The sequence below is a fragment of the Macaca fascicularis genome, chromosome 14, assembly GCF_037993035.2.
Source record: "Macaca fascicularis isolate 582-1 chromosome 14, T2T-MFA8v1.1".
Taxonomy (NCBI): Eukaryota; Metazoa; Chordata; class Mammalia; order Primates; family Cercopithecidae; genus Macaca; species Macaca fascicularis.
The window spans coordinates 109,557,582-109,584,094 of record NC_088388.1 but is presented as its reverse complement, the minus strand read 5'-3'; the positions used below and the strand labels follow the sequence as shown (position 1 = coordinate 109,584,094).

General features: G+C 35.2%; 1 protein-coding gene across 7 annotated transcripts in view; it reads left to right on the top strand.

Annotated features, from left to right (window-relative positions):
• ARHGAP20 (Rho GTPase activating protein 20) overlaps positions 1–26,513 on the top strand; it is a 123,324-nt gene that overhangs the window by 60,888 nt on the left and 35,923 nt on the right. For 6 of the 7 annotated variants that reach the window (XR_012423683.1, XM_074015176.1, XM_005579563.5 and 3 more), the window contains 2 exons: positions 13,474–13,638; positions 19,644–19,793. Coding sequence is in view for 3 of the 7 variants with exons in the window: in XM_005579563.5 (XP_005579620.2) it covers positions 13,474–13,638; positions 19,644–19,793 (315 nt within the window). In the remaining 4 variants the exon portion in view is untranslated. Of the gene's footprint in view, positions 1–7,164; positions 7,224–13,473; positions 13,639–19,643; positions 19,794–26,513 lie in introns of all 7 variants that reach the window. The other variant, XM_074015174.1, reaches the window with a different exon arrangement.

Sequence of the window (26,513 nt, the reverse complement as noted above, 5' to 3'; positions counted from 1 at the left end):
TCCCACTTGTCAGTTTTTGTTTTTACTGTAATTACTTTTGAGGTCTTAAACATAAATTTCTTGCCAAGGCCAATATTGAGAAGGGTATTTCCTAGGTTTTCTTCTAGGATTTTTATAGTCCTACATTTAAGTATTTCATACATCTTGAGTTATAGGGAGATAGATACGGGTCCAGTTTTATTCTTCTACGTATGGATAGCCAGCTATCCCAGCACCATTTGTTGAATAGGGCATCTTTACCCCCTGATTTTTTTTATTGACTTTGTCAAAGATCAGAAGGTTGTAGGTGTGTAGCTTTATTTCTGAGCTCTCTATTCTGCTCCATTGGTCTCTGTATCTGTTTTTGTAGCAGTACCATGCTGTTTTGGTTATTGTGACCTTGTAGTATAGTTTGAAGTCAGGTAATGTGATGCCTCCAGCTTTGTTCTTATTACTTAGGATTGCTTTGACTATTTGGGGCCTTTTCTTGTCTCATTTGAATTTTGGAATAGTTTTTTTCTAATTTTGTGAAAATGGACATTGGCAGTTTAGTAGGAATTGCATTGAATCTGTAGATTGCTTTGGGCAGCGTGGTCATTTTAATGATATTAATTCTTCCAATTCATGAGCATGGAATGCTTTTCCATTTATTTGTGTCATCTTAGATGTCTTTCAGCAGTGTAGTTCTCCTTGTAGATATCTCTCACCTCCTTGGTTAACTGTATTCTTAGGTATTGTGTTCTGTTTGTGGCTGTTGTAAATGAATGGCATTCTTGATTTATCTCTCAGCTTGGTCATTATTGTTGTATAGAAATGCTATAATGATAAAGGGTTCAATTCACTAAGAAAACTTAACTATTTTAAGTCTACACACACCCAACATTAGAGCACCTAGATTCATAAAAGTTCTTTTAGACCTATGAAAAGACTTAGATAGCCACACAATAATAGTGGGAGACTTCAGTGCCCCACTGACAGTGTTAGATCATCGAGGCACAAAACTAAGAAATTCCAAATTTAAACTTGATACTTGACCCATTAGACCTAATAGACACCCACAGAATACTCCACCCAGCAACCACAGAAGATTCTTCCCATCTGCACATGGAGCATTATCTAAGATTGACCACATGTTCACTATAAAGCAAATCTCAATCAACTAAAAAAAATGCAATAAAAATAGAAATCAATATCAAGAAGATTTCTCAAAACCACATAATTGCATTGAAATTAAACAGTTGCTCCTGAATGACTTTTGGTTAAACAATAAAATTAAGGCAGAAATCAAAAAAAGTATTTGAAATTTATGAAAACAGAGGCACAGCATACCAGAGTCTTCGGAATGCAGCTGAAGCAGTGTTAAGAGGAAAGATTATCATACTAAACACCCACATCAAGAAGGAAGAGCTCAAATTAACAATCTAACGTCACATCTAGAGGAACTAGAAAAACAAGAACAAAGCAACCCCAAAGCTAACAGAAGAAAACAAAGTCAGAGCAGAAATGAATGAAATCGAGACATAAAAATCTATACAAAAGACCAGTGAAACCAGAAGTTAATTTTTTGAAAGAATAAACAAGATTGAGAAACTGCTAGGTAGAATAACAAAGAAAAAGAAGATCCAAATAAGTGCAGTCAGAAATGACAAAGGTGATGTTACAACCAATCTCACAGAAATACAAAAGATCCTGAGACTATTACACCTCTGTACACACAAATTAAAAAATCTAGAAGAGATGGATAAATTCCTGGAAATACACAGCCTCTCAAGATTGAACCAGGAAGAAATTGAAACCCTGAACAGACCAATGAGTTCTGAAATTGAAGCAGTAATGGAAAGCCTACCAACCAAAAAAAGCCCTGGACCAGATGGATTCACAGCCGAATTCTACCAGACATAGAAAGAAGAGCTTGTACCAGTTCTACTGAAACTATTCTAAAAAGTCGAGGAAGAGGGACTCCCTAACTTGTTCTACAAAGCCAGCATTATCTTGATACCAAAATTTGGTAAAGCAACAATGAATAAAGAAAACTGCAGGCCAATATCCCTGAGGAACATAGACACAAAATTCTCAGCAAAATACTACCAAACCAAATCCAACAGCAAATCAAAAAGTTAATTCACCACAATCAAGTAGACTTTATTCCTGGGATGCAAGGTTGGTTCAGCATACACAAATCAATAAACATGATTCACCACATAAACAATTAAAAACAGAAACCATGTGACTATCTCAGTAAACACAGGAAAAACTTTCAACAAAATCCAACATCTCTTCCTGATAAGAATCCTCAACAAGCTAGGTATCAAAGGAATATACTTCAAATAATAAGAGCTGTCTATAACAGACTCACAGCCAACGTCATACTGAATACACAAAAGCTGGATCCATTCTGTTTGAGAACCGGAACAAGACAAGAATGCCCATTCTCCCCACTTTTATTCCACATAGTACTGGATGTGCTAGCCAGAGCAATCAGGCAAGAGAAAGAAATAAAAGGCATCCAAATATAAAAAGACATCAAACTATCTCTCTTCACCGACGATATGATTCTCTACCTAGAAAACCCTAAAGACTCACCAAAAGGCTCTTAGAACTGGTCAACAATTTCAGTGAAGTTTCAGGATGCAAAATCAGTGATTTTTTTAACTTTAGGAGATCCAGAAATTATATATAGAATTATTTTTAATCAGGTTTAATTCTTTCATTCCTTTAAGTGTACCATTATGTAATTATTATCTCAAGAAAACTCAAACTGTTGGAGTTCCCAGTAAGTATATTGGTGACCTTGTTCATTGTTGAATCCATAAACAAACTAACGGAACCACATACAGTGTAATCATTACACATATAAATTTCTTTGAGTAGCTTGAATTCAAAATGAGTACCCAAACAAATTTTACTCAGTGGATAATGAAGAGAGGTAGTATTTTTAAGTCACACACAAAGATGACTAAATTGGTTTGGAGGTTTCTCCAATGCTTAGTTGGGATCTGTTTCTACTCATTCTTCTCATTCTTTCATAATGAAGGTTTTGTGTTGTTTTTGTTTCGTTTTGTTTCACTTTTTGTTTTGAGATAGGGTCTTGCTCCGTTGCCCAGGTTGAAGTGTGGTGGCGTTGTAATAGCTCACTACAGCCTCTGAGGGTGGGGGCGAAGAAAACATAATGCAGCAGAACTATCTTAAAGGGTTGCCATTTTCACTAGGCTCTTTGAAGTTCAAATACTCTGCTTTTTCTTGATTAGTGGTCTTGCATCAATATATATAGTTCATATATAAATTGTTTCCTTTTAAAGTCTTTAGAGACAATGCTCATAAAATCTTGTTCCTTTCTTTCTTGATAATGTTCTATCAAGTGCCTTGTACTAAGTGAATTCCTAATAGATGTCGTTAAACAACTTCTGTGTCAAGGTTAGGAGGAAATTTCGTAGTTACTCTCTTCTTTGGAAATAATAACTTTGTGTATGGATCTCACTCTATTAGTGTAACTCTGTGTATTAGTGTCCTTCTCTGACCTTCACTCTCTCCTTCCATCTTTCTGTTCTGTCTTCACTTACTTAATGTTTATGTTTTCCTTGGTCTTTAAATATTAGTATCATTGTTGATATATTGATCTCATTGTATCACATATGCTTCCATCAGCATCTTGATAATTTAAAAGTGCTCCTTTATATATTTCTTGCTTTTAAGCCCTTGCTCACTCTGTTTATCTAGCCGTTTGTCCACCTATCTTACCAAGCCCTTATCCTGTCTTCATTCATTTTGATGCTGGTATTACTATTATCACTAGGCTCTGTTCTCATAATACAAGTCATAATTCAGACTATGAACTACATGATTTATTATTTAATCATTGAAGTTATAGTATATATTACATACAATCACATTGTTATCATCACTATGTGGGGTTTTTTTGGTAATTTCAATGTGATTTTATCAAGATAATAGAATGTAAGAGTACTTTCTCATGTTTGATCTCAAGACAGATAATTGCCATAGATTAGATTTCCATATAATATACTTTTAGTTCTAGGTGTCCAATATAGTCATAAATAAATAATAGGATTTCATTGTTGAATAAGATAGAGTTTTGATGTTGAGAGTGGTTTTTGTAGCTTCATTTCAGTAGTCTTTTTGTTCCAAATGATATCTGGACTGATTTATTCCCTAACACTCTGCAGACTTACCTGTTACACAGGCGATATAGGAAGTTCTAACCTACATGTCAGAACCAGGTAGGGTAAAACAGATGCTGGAACGTGATAAGCTAATGAGCTGAGCTTACCCTTTAGACAGTGTCTATGCTATGATCATTGGTACTATGCATTGAGAAGATTAATTTGAGAGAGGCGAGTAATATGGATTGGAGAAAAGAGAGAGGGAAAAATTAGATAATCCAGTTAGGAGTTTATTATAAACTATAGGTTATGCAGATCCAGAGTCAAGAAATTTTATTTTTAATTAGAATATTCTCAAAACATAACAAGTGACTTTATGTGGGAAGCAAAAGAGGGAGAGTCTAAAGGTAAACATTAGGATCCTTATGCATTGCTGGTGGGAATGTAAACTGGTGTAACCGTGGTGGGAAACAGTTTGGCAGTTCCTCAATAAGTTAAACATAGAATTACCGTATGATCTAGCAGTTCCACTCCTGGGTATGTACTCAAAAGAAGTGGAAACAGATGTTCAAAAACAATATGTACATGAATCCTTAGCACTATTCACAATAATAGCTAAGTGGTGGAAACAGCCCAAATGTCCATCAGTTAATGAATGGATAAACAAATGTGCTATAGCCATTCAACGGAATATTATTCAGCAACAAAAAGGAATGAAGTGCTAATACATGCTACAACATGAACAGATCTTGAATACATTATACTTATGGGAAGAAACCATAAATGAAACGATAGATACTGCATGATGTGAAATACTCGAAATAGGCAACTCCGTAGAGACAGAAAGATGTTAGTAGTTGCCAGGGACTAGGGGGAATGGGGAATGACTGCTTATAGAAAAGCTTACAGACTGCTTATAGACTATAAGCTTAAAGCTTATAGACTGCTTATAGAAAAACCTATATGGTTTTTCTTCAGGGGTAATGAAAATATTCAGGAACTAAATAGTGATAATGGTTTTACAACACTGTCAATGTGCTAAATGCCACTGAATTATGCATTTTTAAATGTTCACAATTGCAATATTTTACGTGTGTTTTTTATACTAGTTTTTTGTTTTTGTTTAAAAAAGAAAAAGCACACTAGTGTAAGAACCATAGACTAATGCTTTCAGAGAACTCGGAGGTTCAATAGACAGAGTAAAGTAACAGAGAGGGAATGTGGCTAACTGGGCATTCAAAATCAAATGTTTTTTTAAAACTCTTATTGTGAGGGTGTCAAATAAAATATGAGTGTGGGCTGTGGTTTCCAACCTCTGCTAGAAACTGAGCCAAGCAGCTAAACTAGTTCCACAAGAGTAGAGAAAAAAAATCAAACTTATTTACTCTATATATTAATATAGCAGTGTCTAGACAGTACATATAGATGCTCAGTTATTTGATGAAAAATTAAAAATAAGGAAATAAAGTCTGGACAGTAAGGTTATATTCTTCTTCTTGGTCAATTTCATCTCCAGCTCACCCCACCCCCAGTAAATCAATGTATTAATTTTAACAGTCTCTATCTTTTATGTTTTCTGTTGTCTTTCCTATCCCTTTCTCACTGCCAACTTGGGTGTGCAACATCTCTTACCTAAGATTACTGCCGTAACTTCCTAATGGTCTCACTCCCTCTAAGTTGCCTTCCTGTGTATTCTTCAATGTACAGGTTGAGTATCCCTGTTACAAAATGCTAGGGACCAGAAGTATTTTGAATTTCAGTGTGTTTTTTATTTTTGAATTTCAGTTTTTTTAATTTTTGAATATTGGCATGTAGATAATGAGATATCTAGGGGATGGGACCCAAATATAAATACATAATTTATTTGTATTTCATATACTTTATATACATAGCCTGAATGCAATTTTCTTAATTTTGTTCATGAAACAAAATTTGTATACTTGAGGCCAAGTGTGGAATTTGTACTTGTGGTGTCATAGTGGTGCTCAAAAATTTTAGGATTCTGGAGCATTTTGGATTTTGGATTTTCGGATTAGGGATGCTCAACCTGTATTACAAAATGCAATGTCCTGCTCAAAATCCTTTAGCACTTCCAGATAAAATCTAAGCCCCTTACATGATAGGAGACACACTGATGAGTGTACCACTTTCTCACCTGCTGCTAATCTTTCTCAAGCCTTTATAACCCCTGCCGTTCTGAATTTTCCAGTTACTGAAGCACAAGGTGCATATTTGACACGCTCTTCCTTCTTAAAGTGCCCTTCAGCCTTCATTGGTCTCTCTGTTTATCCTTTAGACTTTGGTTCTTCCAAGGAATTTTCCTAGCCAATGCAGTCTGAGATAGGGTCTCCTGTTTTTGCTTTTTTGTACTCCTGCACTCCTCATTTCTTTTATTGCACTTACATCCCTTGTTTATCATCATGTTACTTGTCTGACTTATCTATCAGATTGATAACTCCTGGAGGCCAAGGACCCAATCTAGCTCCTATGCCTGGCACATGGCAGGTACCCAGAGAAGAAAACCCTTATCACTATTACAAATAATTTATTATATGGTAATTGCATGCACAATAAATGTTGAATGAGAATATTTACGATATATAAAGCAGAATATAGGTGTTAGATGTCATATAAGAGATGCCAAGCCAAGGATTCAGTTGATAAAAAGTCATGAAAGAGTTGACATTTAGAATGGGCGTTGAGAAATGGGTAAACTTTTGGAAGGTAAATTTTATTTAGTTATTCAACAATTATCGATCAGTGACCATGTGCTAATTATTTTACCAGGCTTTAAAGTTATCCAGATCCTATCTAGTACTTTTTATCATAATCTCTAATTGATTACTAATAAACATTGGCATTTCCAAGTATTCTGAATTTTATTTTCTTTATAATTTATGATTAAGCAACACTGCCTCTGAAACTTTAGCTGAAAGTGGGCTCATTTTTAGAATGAACTTTAGTTATAAATACTGGTATGTTACTGTGGCCGTGTTTTGTGAAAGCTGTTTTCTAGTTTTAGTGAAAAATAATCAAGTTTCTAAAACTTGTTTTTGCTTTTCAGAAATGATTTCACAAGCCCATTTGAAAATGGAATGTTAATACATAAAAAGCAGGCAACAGGTGAATTCCTAGACTCTGCTTGTATTTGTTAGATTATTTTAGAGCTCTGTTAATTATAACTCGTAAGTCCTAATTAGGCTATATTAAAAGGCTAAATAGAAGTTTCTAGTCTTACCCTTTCCCCATTTCCAACTCTAAAAGAGTAAAATAAACACATCTACACTTCACTCAGAATAAAAATAAACACTTCAGAGTCGTAAAATTGAGAAATATGTTTTTAAGTAGGAGACTTTAATATTGTATTTAAAAAAACACAGAAGTTGTGTTTTTGTTTCCTTCCATGGAAATTTTTCCCTTTTAAATTATGTGAGTGCTGAGACGTTTACTTTTATTCTAGTGTACGGCATGAATTTTTTAACCAATACTTAGTTGACTAAAGTCTTCAGGCATCTCTCGCCACACTTACATATAGGTTTTTAAAATGACAGCCTGATAGATGCACACAGAAAAAGAAAATCGTTTAATTTTATTGTGAATTCTCCCTGACACCAGCACCAGTCCACTTATTTGAAAGCAATATCATGAGGAGGAAAATGAGTTATTGTGTATGAAAATCCTTTGGGATTGCTTTAAAATTTAAACTTTTAAATAACCTAATTAATCTTTGGCCTAGGCCAACCCCACCCAAAATAATAATAATAATTTTCCAATTACTTCAGATTAGCCTTTATTTATAAACATTTAAATGTTTTGGAAGTATTGTTTAAACCAGGGATCCGCAAACCATAACCCAGACAGGTTGCCTATTTTTGTAAATAAAGTTTTATTAGAACACAGCCACACCTGTTCATTTATGTATATGATTGATTTTGCAATACAAGGGCAGAGTTGAATAGTTTTGACAGAGAGGGTATGGCCTACAAAACTTACACTATCATCAGACCCTTTGAGTAATAGTTTGAAGGTCCCTAGTTTAAGCCATACTGCAATCTGATGGCTTCTTCTTATAATCAAGAAGCAGTTATTTGTTGGATACCTAAACCAAAATGCAGAAGCTTTTTCCTCTTGCAAAGTTTTCTTGTTATGCAATTAAAAAATTAAAGCTCAGCAAAATATTATTTTAGCCATTCTTTCATCCATTCATTGCTTAGTAGCCTTGTGCTTGCTCGGTTTCAACAAGTGAAGGCTTTATTTTTGTTTTCTATACGTTTGAAAATCACATGTACTAAAAGATTCCAAAGTTATACCTTCTTCCACTCCCCCAAAAGAACTTGAGAAAGGATTTTTTTTTTTTTCTGTGATGGTGAATGTAGGCCTTTTCTTTGTTCTCTGCTTAATTCCAACCTATAATATCAAGCATAGAAACTCCTTTTCCCTTTTCTTTCACAGGACTTTGATTTATTTACTTGCCTTGTCATTCAACTATATGTATTTCAGTTATACATAATATGTGGTTAATTAGCAATTAGTGAGCATAGTAGACTTCACTTCCTGGAAGGGGTAGCTATAGCTGAGAAATCATAGGAAATGATGGAATAACTCTCAAAAGTTCAACTTAGCTGAAGTAGAACTATAAACTACTTATACTTACTTGGAATACACTATTGTAGAATTTTACAATGTTAGAGCTAGAATGCGTTGTAGACTAATGATAGAGAGTTGATCTAATGTGCGTCAGAATCAAATTTCAGTGTGCGTTAGAATCACCTGACTGGCCTGTTAAACTGCAGGATGCTGAACCAGCCCTCCAGAGTTTCTGATTCCATAAACCTGAGGAAGGCCTGAGAATTTGCATTTTTAAAACATGTTGCTGGTTGATGATGATGGTGCTGATCAGGAGTCCACACAATGAGAATGTAATAGAGAAAGGGATGGCTGACCACTGGGGATTAATTCAGAGCTATTAGGATAGTGTATAGGCCTCATACTTTTAGTATACCCAGGGGAGATCAGACACTGTGACCCATACTATTCAAACACAAGAAACATAGATAAGCCATAATTCTCCTTTTTTATAGCTGCCACATGAACCCGATAATTGAGCTGACAAGTCATGGCCTCTTACACCTTATGCGTTGTTGGAGACCCTGACAAATATTTGCTCTTTGAGCTCCTCGTTTAATTAGACTAATTTAAAAAAAAAAAAAAAAAAAAAAAAAAGCTGTTCTCATTGTCATTATTATAACTTTTGCATGGCGTTTAATTTAGTTCAACTTTGGATTGTTTCCCTGAAGTGACTCTCAAATATGCTTAGCTACATATTTATAAACTATATTTTAGGATTGGAGTGTTCTCACAGAGATAGCTAATCATATCCATTATCCATTTCCCTCTCATCAATAATCTTAATTCCACCTTTTGGATATATGTTTAGTTAGTCCCATATGTAAATTATAAATGAAATTTAAGGATCTTCTAGTCCTAGTCCAACTAACTTACTTTACATATAGGAAACTAAGCCAACCAGGTAACTTGCCATATCACACTACTTAGCAAGAAGACTTGGATTAGCACTCCACCCAAGTCATTAAATCCTAAACCACTGAACTCAATCACCATGGCTGGAGGAGGAAGCTGAGTCAATGCAGTGTTTGCCCATTTGAAAGACTATATAGAATTTTTTAAAGTATGTGAAACCATACTTGTAAATCACCTTAGTAGCTGTATATTTTGGCTACCCTAAATAGCTTCAACTCTGTAAAATGAAGGATAGTAATACCTACCTTCAGGGCTGATTGTTTATCTCTTACCTTTCCTTCCTCACCAGCTGTACCCACTTTAGAATCTTTAAAGTCACATTCTCGTGTTCAGCTGCTAAAAAAAACAAGAGTTTTTGCCCTTAATTCCTCACTTCTCATCCTTTTACCCCTCAAATTCCAGACATTTGAGTTCTGCCCACACCATTCTCCTGGAACTGTTTCCTCAATGGTCTTAATGACCAACTGATGACTTTTTACCCCGAGACATCTTTTCAGACCTCAGCTTGTTATCCCTTTTGTCAGTTTCAGCACTTGTGACCACCAGTACTTTTTATTATTTTTCTGCTACTTCATTCACCAGTCTCCATCTTTGTTCATAGGTTCTCTTCCCTTCATCTCTGCAACGTACATCTTTTCTCAGGGATATGTTTCTGCCTTTTTCTTATTTTGTGCTCCTTCCCTTGGCAGTTCTAGCCATTACAAAGAGTTATTTATGCACCTGTCTTTGTATGACATCTCTGCTTCTGACATCTCTTCCAAGTGCTGCATGCCTACCTGATTTTGCCATACCACCTAGCCCACTGATAATTTCAGACTCAGTGTATTTGAAATTGAGGTCATCTCTTCTTTCCCAGCCACTATAGGCTTTCCCTCCTTTGTTCTTCATTTTCGGTAATCTCTAAAATGTGCAGATGCTCCTCAACTTACAATTGGTTATGTCAGAATAAATCTATCATAAGTGGAGAATATCATGAGTAGAAAATGCATTTAATACACCTAACCTAGCACAGGAAAAGAGTAAAATTCAAAATCTGAAGTACAGTTTCTACTGAATGCCTATCAGTTTCACACCATCATAAAGTGAAAAAATGGTGAGTCAAAAAATATATAGAAATGCAAAAGACCTAGATTATCTAAAACAGTCTCAAAAAAGAAAAAGTTGATGGACTTAACACTATGTAATTTTATGATTCACTATAAACCTAGAACAATAAGACAGTGTGGTTATAGCATAAGAATCAATGAATCAGTGCAACAGACTAGAGAGCCTGGAAATAGACCTATGCTTGTTAGTCATGTAATTTTACAAAGGTGCCAAAGCAATCCATTGAGGAAGGGAATTTAAAGATCTATAGTCCTAGTCCAACTAACTTTACATATGAGTAAGCACCAAGTCTTTGGTGTAAATGGTGCTAGGAAAATAAAGTATTTGTATAGAAAAAAATGAACCTGGCCCTTTTCCTTATTAATCAAAATTAATTTGAGATGGATCATAGACTTAAATGTAAAAACTAAAAATCATACATATTTTAATAGAATGCATTGGAGAATATCTTGATGAGTGGGGGATAGGTGAAAGTTTCCTAGAAAGGTCACAGAAAGTAAACACCATATGAAAAAATTTGATAAACGTTATCAAAATTTAAAACTTTTTGTCAGAAACATTGTTAAGAAAGTTCACAGACAAGCAACAGACTAGGAAAAAATACTTTCCAAAACATGTAACCTGACAAAGGACTGGAATTTAGGATCCAATACATAAAAAAGTTCCTACAACTCAATAGATAATATGTATATAATAACACATAACCCAAATTGTTTTAAATGAGCAAAAGACTTGAAGACAGTTCACCAATGAAGATAATGCAAATGGCCAGTAAGAACGTGAAAGAAATTAGCAGAGAAATGCAAATTAAAATCCTAATTAAAGACTGGGTGTGGTGGCTCAACTTGTAATCCTCGCACTTTGGGAGGCTAAGGCAGGCAGATCACCAGAGGTCAGGAGTTCAAGACCAGCACGGCCAACATGGCAAAACCCCATCTCTACTAAAAATACAAAAATTAGTTGGGCGTGGTGATGCATGCCTGTAATCCCAGCTACTTAGGAGGCTGAGGCAGGAGAATTGCTTGAACCCAGGAGGTGGAGGTTTCAGTGACCGGAGATCGCGCCATTGCACTCCAGCCTGGGTGACAGAGTGAGACTGTCTCAAACGAAGAAAAAAAAAATCCTAATTAAAGGCTACTATACATCCACTAAACTGGCCAAATTCGAAAGACTGACAACACCAAGTGTTAGCAAGGTCGTGGAGCAACTGGAACTCTTTTACAGTGTTGCTGGGAATGTAAAATGGTACCATCGTTATGGAAAACTGGTAGTTTTTCTAAAATTAAACATATACCTACTCTGTGACCTAACAATTCCACTCTGAGGTATTTACCCAAGAGAAATGAAAACATAGATACAAAAAGACTAGTACCAATGTTTAATAGCCATTTTATTATTAATAGCTAAAAACTGGAAACAGCCCAAGTGTACAACAATAGAAGAATAAACTCTGGTATATTTATACATTGAATACCTAAGTGAGATAAAGGAATGAGTTACTGATAAATGTGATAACATGAATGAATTCCAAAAACATGATGAGGAACTAATATCTTACACAAAAGAATAGATACTGTGGTTCAATTTGTATAAAATTCTAAAACAGGCAGTCTTCCATGGGAAAAAAAAATCAGAGTTGTTACCTCTGGGGTGATCAAGTAAGTATTGACTGGTATAGTTTGAGGTATTTGGGATCTGACCAAAGATTTAAAATATGACCATTGTACAGGGTTGCATGAGAGAGTAAATTCATCACAGTATGAGACTGTCCAGAGGCATATGGCAAGGGGCCACCATCCAGAAGGGAAGGAGGGCAGGGGAGAAAAGAATCAGAGCAGATATTTCTGGAGAGAACATGTCCATTCCTCAGTAGTGTGGAATGGCTAGGTCAGAGAGCTCTAAAGGGCAGGAGCATCTTGGGGGTTTCATAACCACAGACACTCTCTTATCAATGGCCAGCAGGTGCTGGGTGTAGTTCGATGGAGTATGCAAAGCAGGCAGGCTTTACTGGCTAAAAATCTGATTGATTTGGGCTATTTTTAAAATACTTCAATATATAAAAATTTGAGTTTGGTACTAATGAGGTTTTGAACTAACAGGTCTCAGCCTGCAGTAAAGAAATAACTCAGGAGCCAATCCATAGAGACTATATTTGTTAATTTATATAATATCTGAGAAGGGGCAAGAGGGAATTATTTGGAGTGATGATCATTTTCTAAATCTTGTTAGAGGCTTAGATTACACAGATGAGTACATTTGTCAAAAGTCAGTGGATATACACCTAAGATTTGTGCATTTTGTTGTAAATTTTATATCAAAAGAAAAATTCAAAATAAATCATTGAACTCTAGTTAATGATATGTATGCTGAAGCATTCAGGGGGATATGTACTGCCTGTATGTAGTTTACATTGAAATGCCAAAAATAAAATGAATTATTCAATGGATGGTTGGATAGGTATTTAATAAAGCAAGTATAGTAAAATACTAATGGTAGAATCTAGATTGAGATACATATACATGTGTTTATTATAAAACTATTTCAACTTTTCTTTGTTTCAAAATTTTCATAATGAAATATTAAAGACAACTGTGTGTAGAATAGACTCAGGACCAGTTAGGATGCTATACCATTGTATTAAAAAACATTACAGAGTTTTATAGTTCTTGACCAACTATAAAATGATCATTTGACTAACTGATCTGTGGCATTTGATCTGTTACAGGGAAAGTCCTTCTGCTAGTGTTGACACGTGCACATTTCTGTCATCATTTGTGTGCTCCAGTAGGACTCTGCTGATTGATGGCCGGGCAGAACTCAAAAGAGGCCTCCAGAGGCAGGAGCGGCATCTTTTTCTATTCAATGATCTGTTTGTTGTGGCCAAAATCAAGTACGTATACTATATACTCCTGATTATCATTATAAAATTGCACTTTTACTAACAAAGATACCCTTTCTACTCAATGCTTACTGTAAGAAGGTTTTGCCTCTGTTACTATAGGTAATGCCTAAAGTGATTTTATGCCCTTTTTTGCAAAAAAAAAAAAAAAAAAAAAAAAAAAGGTTGTTCATTTTTTCAACAAGTGTTTATTTAGGTTCTGTTCTGTGCCATGTCCAGAATAAATGTAGGAAAATTCAATGAAGAATGTGATGGGTATGGTCCCTGCTCTTTGGGAGCTTATATTCTAATGTGGGAGCTTACAGTCTTATGCATGGGATGAGGGGGAATGACAAATTGTGATTAGTACTATGAAGAAAATAGGGTGCTGGGTGAAGTAAAAGATGGCATATATGTTAGGTAGGTGTAGTCAGGGGAAAAATTCAGTGAAGTATGAAAAGCAATCAGCCATTCAGATATTGGGAGGATGAGCATTCCAGGGAGAGGGCACAGCAGGTACAAAGGTAGTTGAGGAAAGCTTGGCCCTTGGAGGAGTTAAAAGAAGGCCTGTGTAACTGGAGCATAACAAGCCAAGGAGAGTAAGATGAATTAAGATTAGATAAGTAGATTAGGGTTAGGTTATAAGGACCTTTGTAGGCTATATTAATTATCTATTGCTATTTAACAAATTACCCAAAAACATTACAGTTTAAAACTATAAATGTCTCATGCATTTCTCTGAGTCAGGAGTCTGAGAGTGTTTCACTGGATGGTTCTGGCTTATGAGCCTTCATGAGGGCCCTCAAGCTTGTTGGCTTGGGTTAAAGTCATCTCAAAGCTCACCTGGAGCTGGAGAATCTACTTCGAAGCTCACTCAAGTGGATGCTGTTAGCCTTAGTTCCTCAGTAGCTTGTGGCCAGAGGCTTGAGTTCCTCTTCACATGGATGAATAAAAGGCTCCAACTAAATACCCATTTATAAGAGATGGTATAGAATGCTTAGTGAATTGTTTATACATTTTTTTAAAATTAAAGGCAAGCATAATGATGATAACTGTTTCGGAATGTGATTCGGATAGAAGGAATGCCTACAGATGTAGTTTTGGAGTGGATATGGTATTATAGGAATAAAGAGAAAGAAAAAGTTTCTCCAGCCACATCTTTGCACTAGGTCCATTTGAAGTTCTAAGTTGGGAAACTATTAATAGAGGAACAAGTCATTATTTTCAAAAAACAGTTATTCCCTTATTTAAAAATTATTAGATGAGTTCTCTATGCTAAGTATTATAATAGGAGAATCACAAAGATTTTGTTTAATTTTCCTGACAATCCTCCAAGATAAGAGTTGTTTCAGATACTGAACACTGAGGCTCAGGAAGGTTTGTTATATACTAAGAAATGGCAGGGCTGGGGTTTGAATCTAGACCTTACTTCCAACGGCTGGCTCTTTCTATACTTTTAAGCACATGGTACTCATTAGGTATATAGCTCAGCCTGGAGGTAGATAAATAGACAACATAATTTTTTATAATAACCAGTTTTCTGAACCTTAAGATCTTAAAGACGATTTACTTATAGCATGCATTCAGTTCTTACGGAAGAATGTATTTTCCTTCACCTTTTTCGGATATTTCCCCCCTTAGCAGTTACAATGATAATTAGAATAGAGGACCTCTGTTTTTTTACCTGAGGTTATTTATTGTTCTGTATACTGTTAGCATATAAGTTGTTTTTATGGAACCTATGTTTTGCTAAAAATATTTTATAGAAAGACAGTTTCTTTTCCACTAGAATATTGCTGTTTTTAGATATATTGGCAAAATGTGTACTCATTGTCTGCTTCTGTAGCTGACTTTTTATTTTGATTGTCCCTTTCTCACATAAGGTTATACCACTTTTTCCCATACACTGTTTTTGAGATAACTGTATCCACTTCAATGTTTTTGTGAAGTGAAAAAAAGTCTATCAATTGATTTAAATGCTGTTATTTAAGAGGTTCAAATTATGAAAGATTATTTTAAGTGCTTTTTATACCCATTGGGAATATTTAAAAGTGTGAGTGATCTAAGTTATTTTTTGGCATAAATCCAAAACCCCTGAGATGGAACATACATATTTGAGATTATTATTATTATTATTATTAAATCCTGCCACTTTGCAAAAATTTTGACCACCATTTTTTAGGAAATTGATTACATGATCATTCCACAGCAAAGATTTAGTTATATTCACAGATCCTTCTTAATATGAAAGAACTTAATTTTTATGAAATAACAACCAAAAGCAAATAGTCCCTGTAATTCCAAACCTATGTATTTTAGGTCACTTCTTACCCTTGGATGAAGGATTGAGTGTTACCCTGGATCAATTAATTTGTTGAAATAATCTGAAATTAGCAATTAAGTCTCTTACTGAGCCATAGGAGACAAGGAGGGGACCTTAGGTTCCATACTACATCAGCTCATCTTCAGGCTTCTTTTAGTTACTGCTTTCAGTCCTTAGGTTGGGCCTAGAGAAATAAACTTGAGTGGGATAAATAATCAACTGCTACATATTTGTTCAGTGAATTTTAGTAAGTACAACAATAAAGCGGGTGTTAAATGCTTCCTTCAATTGACTGAATTATTATATTTGATCTGTTTTGTACTGGATGCTGACAGTATTTGCTGAAAATTGTTTTGAGTTTATGGTAATTCTTTTCCATACTAAATTAGTAAAGTATTAAAGCCAGATGGGTACTTGGGGACCATTTTTTATATTCATTTGGAAGATAAATAGGTTACTTTTCCAATAAAATCATGAGTTTTCATTTTTAAAAAAACAGGATCTGTTTTACAAACATTAAATTATTTAGAAAGAAGTTTACTATTCTCTCTGATAATAACCATGGAGCACCCATATGGAATTTACAGAAAGGATGAATGACTGTATTTACCTCACATGCTCATAAGTCATCACTATTATCATATTTTATGAGAATAAGCAAATAGTAATGAGTTCTCTTTAGGTGAAGAAGATGAAATAAATTTATTAATAGAATTACCATCAGATATTTGTGGAATATACAATGATCTCTACCCTAAAACATATTCGGTAAGACATCCCTATCTTAGAATGGGGAGAAATCTCCCTGGAATCCTGTGTATTTCATCAGTTCACTGGAAATTTTTCCAGTATGAAGATAGGAGGATAGGAAAGCAAAGTGTATCTGTCAGCTTAATAAATTTGTAGTAAGGGACTACATTGTCGAAATAAAGAATTTGGCCAGGTGCAGTGGCTCACACCTGTAATCCTAGCACTTTGGGAGGCCAAGGCAGACAGATGACCTGAGGTCAGGAGTTTGAGACCAGCCTGACCAACATGGCAAAACCCCATCTCTACTAAAAATACGAAAAAAAAAAGTAGCTGGGCATGGTGGCGGGCACCTGTAATCCCAGCTACTCGGGAGGCTGAGGCATGAGAATCACTTGAACCTGAGGGGTGGTGGTTGCAGTGAGCCAGGATCACACCAATGCACTCCAGCCTGGGTGACAAGAGTGAAACTCTGTCTCCAAAAAAAAAAAAAAAAAATTTATTTTAGGGGGTTTGGTTCAGTCTGTTCATATTGGATTCACACTTTTTAATTCCTGTCTTTGTAATACTATTGAGATAGTCATTGTCATGCTATTGGAGCCAGTCCACATTAAATTAGCATTTTTTAATTTCTATAGTCTAATACTATTGGAAATTGAAAGTGAAAAATCTGAAGAACCATTCTATGACCCCAAGAATGCCCATTTTAATATAAAACTTTAGTGGAATACTTCTTTTAAATATTTTCAAACTAGTCCATCTAGCTTTATGTTCATAAGTGTTCATGAGATTTCTTCCTCCGCCTCCATAATAGCCATATCAGAAAGCCGTGTAGCTCTGCAGAGATTAAAAAAACAAAAAGCCAAAGATAGAAAAGCTGAAGAGAACTTCATGGAAAATATAATTTCACCCAGGTTTCAGGTGCTTTTTAGGAATAGCGATATCCAGGACTTTTTATAGATGTCTAGTGGTTAAGAGCATAAATAAGCTCAGGAGTCAGCAGTGTCCAAGTTTAAATTCTAGCTCTGCTACTTAAGCTGTGTGACTTTTAGCAGGTTAACCTCTCTACGACTCCATTTCCTTACCTATAAAATTCCTGAGGATCAAGCTAAATAATGTGTGTAAAGTATTTACAACAATAGTATATGGTAAGTTCTCAATAAATATTAGCCGTTGTTTTTATTATAGGAGAATGGAAGTCATTGTTCATACTTTTAGACAGTTGCTTGTTTTGGAAATCGGGGTAGATAATGTAGCACCTTATTGATCTAGGGAAAGGATCTTTGGGATGACTTTTTTCCCAGGTCAATGGATGTGGATGTTCCCACATGATATCTGCAGTATCTACTAAGATAGAGGCTTGCATCAGAAAATACAAAATACATGAAAACAAATATGGAAAGATACCTGTTTTTTCAAAAGATGTGTAGTTTTAGTTTTATATTACCCAAACAGTTGGCATCAACAAATAAGATTTGGTCTGTAATTGGGTCTGTTTTATTTTTAAAATCTAAAGATTCATAACAATAGGGGGGGAAATATTGAAATATAGGAAGAAGCCTTAATGCCACAAGACACTTTCTATTACACTTAAATTCTATGGGAAGCATACATGAGGCTTTGAATCTAGATTTTCCTTCAGTTCCTGGAAAATCCTTTTTCATCTTATGAATTTCACTGAAAATTTTTAACTTTAAATAATCCATGAATCAGAGGAATTTTAGGGATACTTCCATATAAGTTACCTTTGATTTCATTTTAACTTTTAGTATTTACACAAATGGTTCTGAATGCCAAGAGGTACCCATGTTTTCCTGAGCATTCTCTTTATCCTTGTTGTTGCCTTCTATTTAAGTCTCAGGTCCCTGCTAGCATTAATCCTGACAATTAGGTCAAAAGATATGGTGGTTTCCATATCAGGAGTCTACGGGGATTAGGTAGAAATTGTCTAAAAGCAATTTCACTTGAATTAAAATAGATCACCTTCAAGGTCCCCAGAGATGAATGTTAATTGTGTCAATCCTACTTTTTTTTTTTTCAAGTTTGGTTTAGGTTCTTTTTGGGGGGCTGCAGATTTTTACTTTTAGCCAGAATATAAGGGGAAATGGTTGAACAAAATCTAAGAAAGGAAATTTAAAATAACCTATGCTTCTAAAGCCTAGAAAATCTTGTAACCACTTCATTGAAAATGTATTATAAATTATTCTAATTAACTACAGGGATTTTTTTAGTGCATCTCTCTTAAAATGAAAATTTTATAAACATTTTAATAAATCCTGTGTATTTTCTGTTTTCAGCCAAATTGTTTTGGAAATTAGCAAGTTATAAATAATAAAAATTAATATTTTGTAACAGCAGTACAAATTAGGTTTTTAATGCAGTGCTTGACATACAGAAAAATAAGGTGGCCAGTTTATGGCTATTTCTTGCCATAAATGCAGGCATGAGGACTAATTGTTTCACCAATGTTTCAAAGATCGTCTTGGGCCAAGGTAGCCAACCCTGTTTTAGTTTACTCTTCTAGGCACTGAAGATAAAAACACTGAATAAGACACTTGGCCCATGATTAGTGAAAAATGGTCCTTTTATCACAAGTACAGAAGCTCCCATAAATTATTTTTCTTCTAAAAAAAAAAGGATACATGTGCAGAATGTGCAGGTTTGTTACATAGGGATATGTGTGCCATGGTGGTTTGCGGCACCTATTGACCCGTCCTCTAAGTTCCCTCCCCTCAGCCCCCACCCCTCAACAGGCCATGGTATGTGTTATTCCCCTCTCTGTGTCTATGTGTTCTCAATGTTCAACTCCCACTTATGAGTGAGAACATGTGGTAGTTGATTTTCTGTACCTGTGTTAGTTTGCTGAGGATGATGGCTTCCAGAGAAGCTCCCATAAAATTTAAGAAACAAAATAACAAAAGGTTCTGTTTGGTTTTTGTCTTTCTAGATATAACAATAACTTTAAGATAAAAAATAAAATTAAATTAACTGATATGTGGACAGCAAGCTGTGTGGATGAAGTGGGAGAAGGCAACACCAATGCCATGAAATCCTTTGTTTTGGGCTGGCCCACGGTGAACTTTGTGGCCACTTTCAGGTAAGAATCACAGCTTGTCCTCTATTTACCTGGGTTAGCTACTATGATCATTTCTAGGACTGAAATTTAAAAAATAATAATAATCAAATGTTATTCATCTAATTTTTAAGAGGGAAGTATTTTGTTCTGATTGTGTATTAAGTGAGTAACTCATCTGTTGACACATACACCCAACCAAAATACTTGTATGCCATATATTTCTCCCAATGGGCTTTTGATTAAAATATGTGAAAATTAATGGTAAATATTGGGAACTCTTGGGATCATTTACCTTGGTTTGACTTGTTATTTTTGTGGGAAAAAAAAACAGGAACTTCCAGGAATATGGAAGGGGAATAGAGTAGTCCCATCTTTAGGAACCCCTCTTCAACATCCTCTTCCTTAATATGTAGGTATTTGTTTTACATATTGAGCTTTTAAGTCTTATCAGTCTTTTCAAACCACTGAAAAAGACCTTCATTGAAGCAAATTGTATAGTCCAATTAAGTTTCAGTAAGTGGTTTATACTCTCGAATTTTTAAATAGTGTTTTATTATACAAATAAAACTAATGTCATGAAATACTGGTTACTTAAATTGTGTAGCAGGTTTTCAGTTGGTGTCTATAGAGATGTGACAACGAAAAGCAAAGGTATCATTTTAAGGAGTCAGAGCTTCCCAAGACTTATTCCTGTGCTAGGATGGGGTTGGAGAATGTATGAATGCAGAATATTTGTCCTCTTCTAATGAACATGCTTAATTGGCACCGTCCAGTTCAGAGTGAACAATCACAGTCACAACCTGTGATTTTGAATAACTGTGTCCCAACCTCTCCAGTATTTGTTTTACACTTAAAGTTAGTGTTCATCCCATGCACATGATGCTTTTTATTTTGCTTCTCTTCTTGCTACCACAAAACTCCTAGGACATCATCCTAAAGCCAGACAACTAAAATTTTCCACGATGTTAATCTATTAAAAGATAGGCATGTCATTAAATTCTATTATGTACTATTTGGCCTACCACAAGATTTTAAGAACTAATTTGGAAAAAAAAAAAAAAAGTGTTTGTTTCATTCTCAACATATCTTTTCCATGACAGATTTCTCTAGATATTATCATTTCCTATTGCTTAATCTCCTTGGAGTTACAGGTGAAAGGACGTAATTTTAAGTGAGGGTATGACTACATGACATTTTTAATCAAGGAATTTTCGTGAAACTTCTTTTATCTTAAGAAGAGGGGAAAATGTGGAAACAAGTTTTACCTATATTATATTATTCAAACTATGGTTCTTTAACCAAATGATCAAGGTTAATATCACCAGTGATGTCACGTAGGTAAAATGTACTCCTTGGTATATTGTGATGAGAAGAACAATTAACCTTGTGATCTTCCTCCCAAAAACCTTTAACTCCAGTCTAATCATGAGGAAATCATTGAACAAACACACATTGAGATACATTATGCAGGATACCTGACCAGCACTCCTTAAAATACTCAAGGTCAAAAAAACAAAATCAGAGAAAGACTGAGAAATGGTCATAGATCAGTTACTAAAGAGATATAATAATTATAATGTATTCTAGATTAGCTTCTAGAACAGAAAAAGGACATTAATGGGAAAAATGGTGAAATCTGAATAAAGTCAAGAGTTTGATAGTAATGTACTAATATTAGTTTCTTAGTTTTGACAAATGGGCCATGATAATGTAAAAGAATAATATTAGATTCCTCTAAACTTAAACAGCATCAGAACTATGTAGGGAATCTCTGTATTATCTTTGTAACTTTTATGGAAATCTAAAATTTCTGAATTTTTTTTTTTAAAAAGTGAAGTGTTGAGGAGTTCTGCCTCTGATATGTCAGAGTGAAGTCTTTTGGAGAGGAATTTAAACTTGGAAGTAGGCACAAGTACTGGGTGAGTTTCCTGTTTTTAAGGCCTTAGCCTGAGGGCAGGGTACAGTTACATCATGGTGTAGGACAACTAAAACTGGCAGAAACAGTCTTTCTGAGCTGAAGAACCAGAGGACAGAAGCCATGTCATCCACAGCTATTGTGGGATGAGGGGGAGAATCTCAAAAAGGAAAGTAGCAGAGAAGGCAAGCTCCAAATTCTATGTATAAACACTGCCCAAATCTCTGACTGGTCACCAAACCCCACATGCATGAGATAGACTGAAAGCATCTTGAGCTAAGACTGAAAGCGTTGAACTGAGCTGCAACCCATCACAGATGAAATAGAGTTTGTAGCATCATCTAATCAAGTTAGTTTCTGCTAAAACAAAAATATCAACACCGTTCCACAAATATAACAGAATACAGTCTCTGAAACATTTGGAATGTCCAGAATACAATCTAAAATATCTTGACATATGAAGAACAAGGAAAAAGATAATCAACAGAGACCAATCTTAAAATGATTCATATGTTGAATTACCAGAAAAGAATTTTAAAACAGCTTTCATAAGTAAGCATGGCAGGTAAAAGGAAAATTCAATTTAAATTAATAAAAAGATAGTAAATATCAGCAGAGAAATAGAAAATACCAAAAAGGGCCAAATGTTAATTCTAGAACTGAAAACTACAATATTTTAAATAAAATATTTTCTGAGTGGCCTTCTTTGCAGAATGGAAATGAAAGAGGAATTGGTGAACTTGAAGGTTTATCAATACAAATTGTCTAATCTGAGGAACAGAAAAAAAACAAAGATTTTTTAAAGGAAAAATGTGTCACAGACTTGTGGGAATGTATCAAAAAGTATAATATACATCTCATTGGAATTACAGAAAGAGGAGAGGAAATGGGGCTGAAGAAATAGTGCTTAAAAACTACCCAAATTTGGTAAAAGGCATAAATATTCAGATTCAGCAAGCTCACTGAACTCTAGACAATGTGACTGTTAAGAAAACTATACCTGGTCATGTTATAAACTACTATAAACTACCATAAATCAAAGATAAGAGAAAAATCTTGAAAGCAGTCAGATAAAAACAATGTATTACAAATAGGAAAATGACAATTTGAATTATTATGGCCCTTTCATTAGAAACTATGGAGGTTAGAAGACAGTGGAACTTTATTTATTTATTTATTTATTTTTGAGATGGAGTTTTGCTGTTGTTACCCAAGCCATAGTGCAATAGCATGATCTCGGCTCACTGCAACCTCTGCCTCCCAGGTTCAAGTGATTCTCCTGCCTCACCCTCCTGAGTAGCTGGGATTACAGGTGCGCACCACCACGCCCAGCTAATTTTTTTGTATTTTTAGTAGAAATGGAGCTTCCCCATGTTGGCCAGACTGGTCTCAAACTCCTGACCTCAGGTGATCCGCCTGCCTTGGCCTCCCAAAGTGCTGGGATTACAGGAGTGAGCCACCATGCACAGCTGACAATGGAATATATTTTTTAAAGTGTTGAAACAAAAACCTTTTAACTTAGAATACAATATTCAGCAAAAATATTATTTATAAATGAAGGTAGAGTGAAGATTAAAAAAAAAACTATAATAATTTATTACTAGCAGAACTGTCTTACCAAAAAAAAAAAATGTTAACACAAATTTTCACACTGAAGTGAAATACAAGAGGGAAGCTCAGATCTTTAGGAAGGAGTGGCAATCATTGGAAATGTTAGGGAAATCTAGGTCATGATTCATTTAAAATTCCATCGGGTAGCGGGTTAAAGAAGCAGTGTCTCCAGTTACTATAATAAGTGTTTTTTGTAAATATAGCCAGCCACAGTGGCTGGTGCCTGTAATCCCAACTGCTTGAAAGGCTGAGGTGAGAGGACCACTTGAGGGGAGGAGTTTTGAGACCAGACTGGTCAATATAGCAAGATTCCATCCCTACAAAAAAAGTCAAAATATTACGCAGGCATGGTAGCATACACCTGCAGTCTCAGCTACTTGGGAGGCTGAGGTGGAGGATTGCTTGAGGCCATAGACCTGGGCAATATAGACCCCATCTCTAAAAAAATGTTTAAATTAGCTGAGCATGGTGGTACCCATCTGTAGTCTTAGCTACTTGGGAGGATGTGGCAGGAGCTTTGTTTGAGGCCAGGAATTCAAGGCTGCAGTGAGCTGTGACTGCACTACTACACTCCAACCTGGGCAATATCTCTAGCCTGAGCAAGACTTGGTCTCAAAAAAATAAAAATAAAAAGTAAAAACTAATAGCATTGAAATCTAAGACTGACAATTGCCAGAATCTTTGAAAAACTCTCCATTGAGTCAAATTGAGGAAAGAGCAGACAATCAATGTGAACTTTTCATGCTTTACTTGAAAACAGGGTAGTCACATCCCAAAAAAGCCCAAAAGGAATTTCATCTCTATCACTACATATACTCTGATTCACCAACTTAGGATCTATATCTACCAGAAAAATAGGTGCTGCACCTTGATTTTACAAATAATGGTACTATGGAATGGGAAAATTATTCAAAAAACACAGGAAGTACTTGAATCTGACAGTAGTCTGTCTATAAGAATCAGAAAATAATATGTTAACTTAAGTACCTACTGTGAATCTTAGACTACAAACTCAGGTATGCATGTTTATTTATAGATCAAATTAAAACTCATCTTAAACCCCCATTTTGCCAGGCTGGTAGGAAATCAGATTTTCTTCTTTACTGGAACTGCTGTTTTTGTAAGGTAGAACTATAATACAGGAGATTTCTAAGATGCCTCCAAAACAGACAAAGGGCTTCTGACTTTAGTCTATTGTGGTCACTGCTGACATTTTTTTCTATGCTCAGAGTTGTCCCTGTATATCCAGAGATGTTCTGCTTCTTTGCCATAAGGGGCGGGCAGAGGGTGGGTGGAAGATATCTTTGCTGATATAAAAACTTTGGTGCCTAGGACCCAGCCTCCCTAATGACTCCTTAAAGTCATTTCCTCTGGGTTCTTTCTGTTTCCTTCGGGCACCTTAACTGAGTGACATATGGTTCCCGGCTCACTGTCAGTGATGATGACTCCTCTAATCTGCCATGCCCTTTTTATTTTCCAAGATACACTGCTTTCTCCTGTCTTGGATCTTACTATCTTTTTAAGGGGTTTAAGTATTTATAAAACCCAGAGTTAGCCATTGACTTTGAAGTACTTCTATTTTTAGTCCCTTAAAAATGCCTGAGATTCAGAATTACTAAAGAAAGGGAGTCCTGGATTCAGGTATAGAGCAGGGGTGAAAGGGAAATATATAAGAAGATTACACAAATTCATCTCCATACGTTAACCTGACACATTTCATAATTTATATTTTGAAGTAATATATGCTATATATTCAAACAAGGGAACACAGCAATGAAAATGAATTGGCCGGGCGCAGTGGTTCATGCTTGTAATCCCAGCACCTTAGGAGGCCAAGGCAGGCAGATCACCTGAGATTGGGAGTTCGAGACCAGCCTGGCCAACATGGAGAAACGCTGTCTCTACTAAAAACTACAAAATTAGCCAGGCGTGGTGGTACATGCCTGTAATCCCAGCTACTCGGGAGGCTGAGGCAGGAGAATCGCTTGAACCCAGGAGGCCGAGGTTGTGGTGAGCCAAGATTACACCATTGCACTCCATCCTGGGCAAAAAGAGTGAAACTCCGTCTCAAAAAAAAAAAAAAAAGAAAAAGAAAAAAAATAATTATCTAAAACTACATATAGTAATATAATTAAATATTATAAACATAATGTTCAAAGAACCCAGACACAAAATAGTATATACTTTATGGTTACATTTATATAAAGTACCCAAACATGCAAAACTATTCTATGCTATTGGAAGTCAGGATAGTGGAAACTACTGCCTGGAAAAGAACATAAGGGACCTTCCAAGGTGATTTTCTATTTCATGATCTGGGTGCTGGTTTATGTGAGTGTTTTCAGGTTGTTAAAATTCTTCAAGCTGTACATGTAAGCTTTGTGCAGTTTTCTCTATATATCTTTTATTTCAGTTAAAAATTTTAAAAATACTAAGTGTCTTAAAGGGGCAATTTTCTTTAACTGCTTTGAAAAACGTTAGCAGGTCTGAAGCAAACCTCTTATCTATTTCTCAACAGATTTTTGCTAAATAAATCCAAGACTTGACATAAGTGAACCCAGAAAATCTATTTTAGAAAAGAGAGTACATCAAAAGATAGTAAGGAATTGTGAAAGATGGAAAATGTATGCTCAATGGTAAAAAAAAAAAAAAAAAAAAAGTTATACACTTTCTGATGGCCAATCCTGGCAGATTGCTTATGGAGAAAATTGCTAAACAACAAAGTTAGTGAATAAATGTATTTTTGGAAATAATAACTAGGATTTCCAACATCTCTAAAAAGATTAGAAAATTAGCCAGGCCTTGTGGCATGCATCTGTAGCCCCAGATACTTAGAAAGCTGAGCCAGCATGATCTCTTGAGCCCCAGGAGTTCAAGGCTGCAGTGAGCCATGATCATGCCTCTATACTCCAGCCTGGGCAACAGAGCAAGACCCCTGTCTTTAAAAAAAATGAGAGAGAAATATGATTTTAAAAGTTTGTTAGTGACAAGACTACATAGGAATAAACTTTAAATTATTTTTAATCTTAAGAATTAATAGTGAAATCAGCATAAAAATTAATGCTAATTTAGTTGCAAATTGATCTTAATCAGACGGTTATAGTTATCAAGAATAAGTTTTCAACTAACAAATTTACTAAATGATAACCTTGCTGCATGTGATTTTTAAAAATGTTTCTTTTCCTAATAGCAAACTGGTTTCTGGGCAAAGAGAT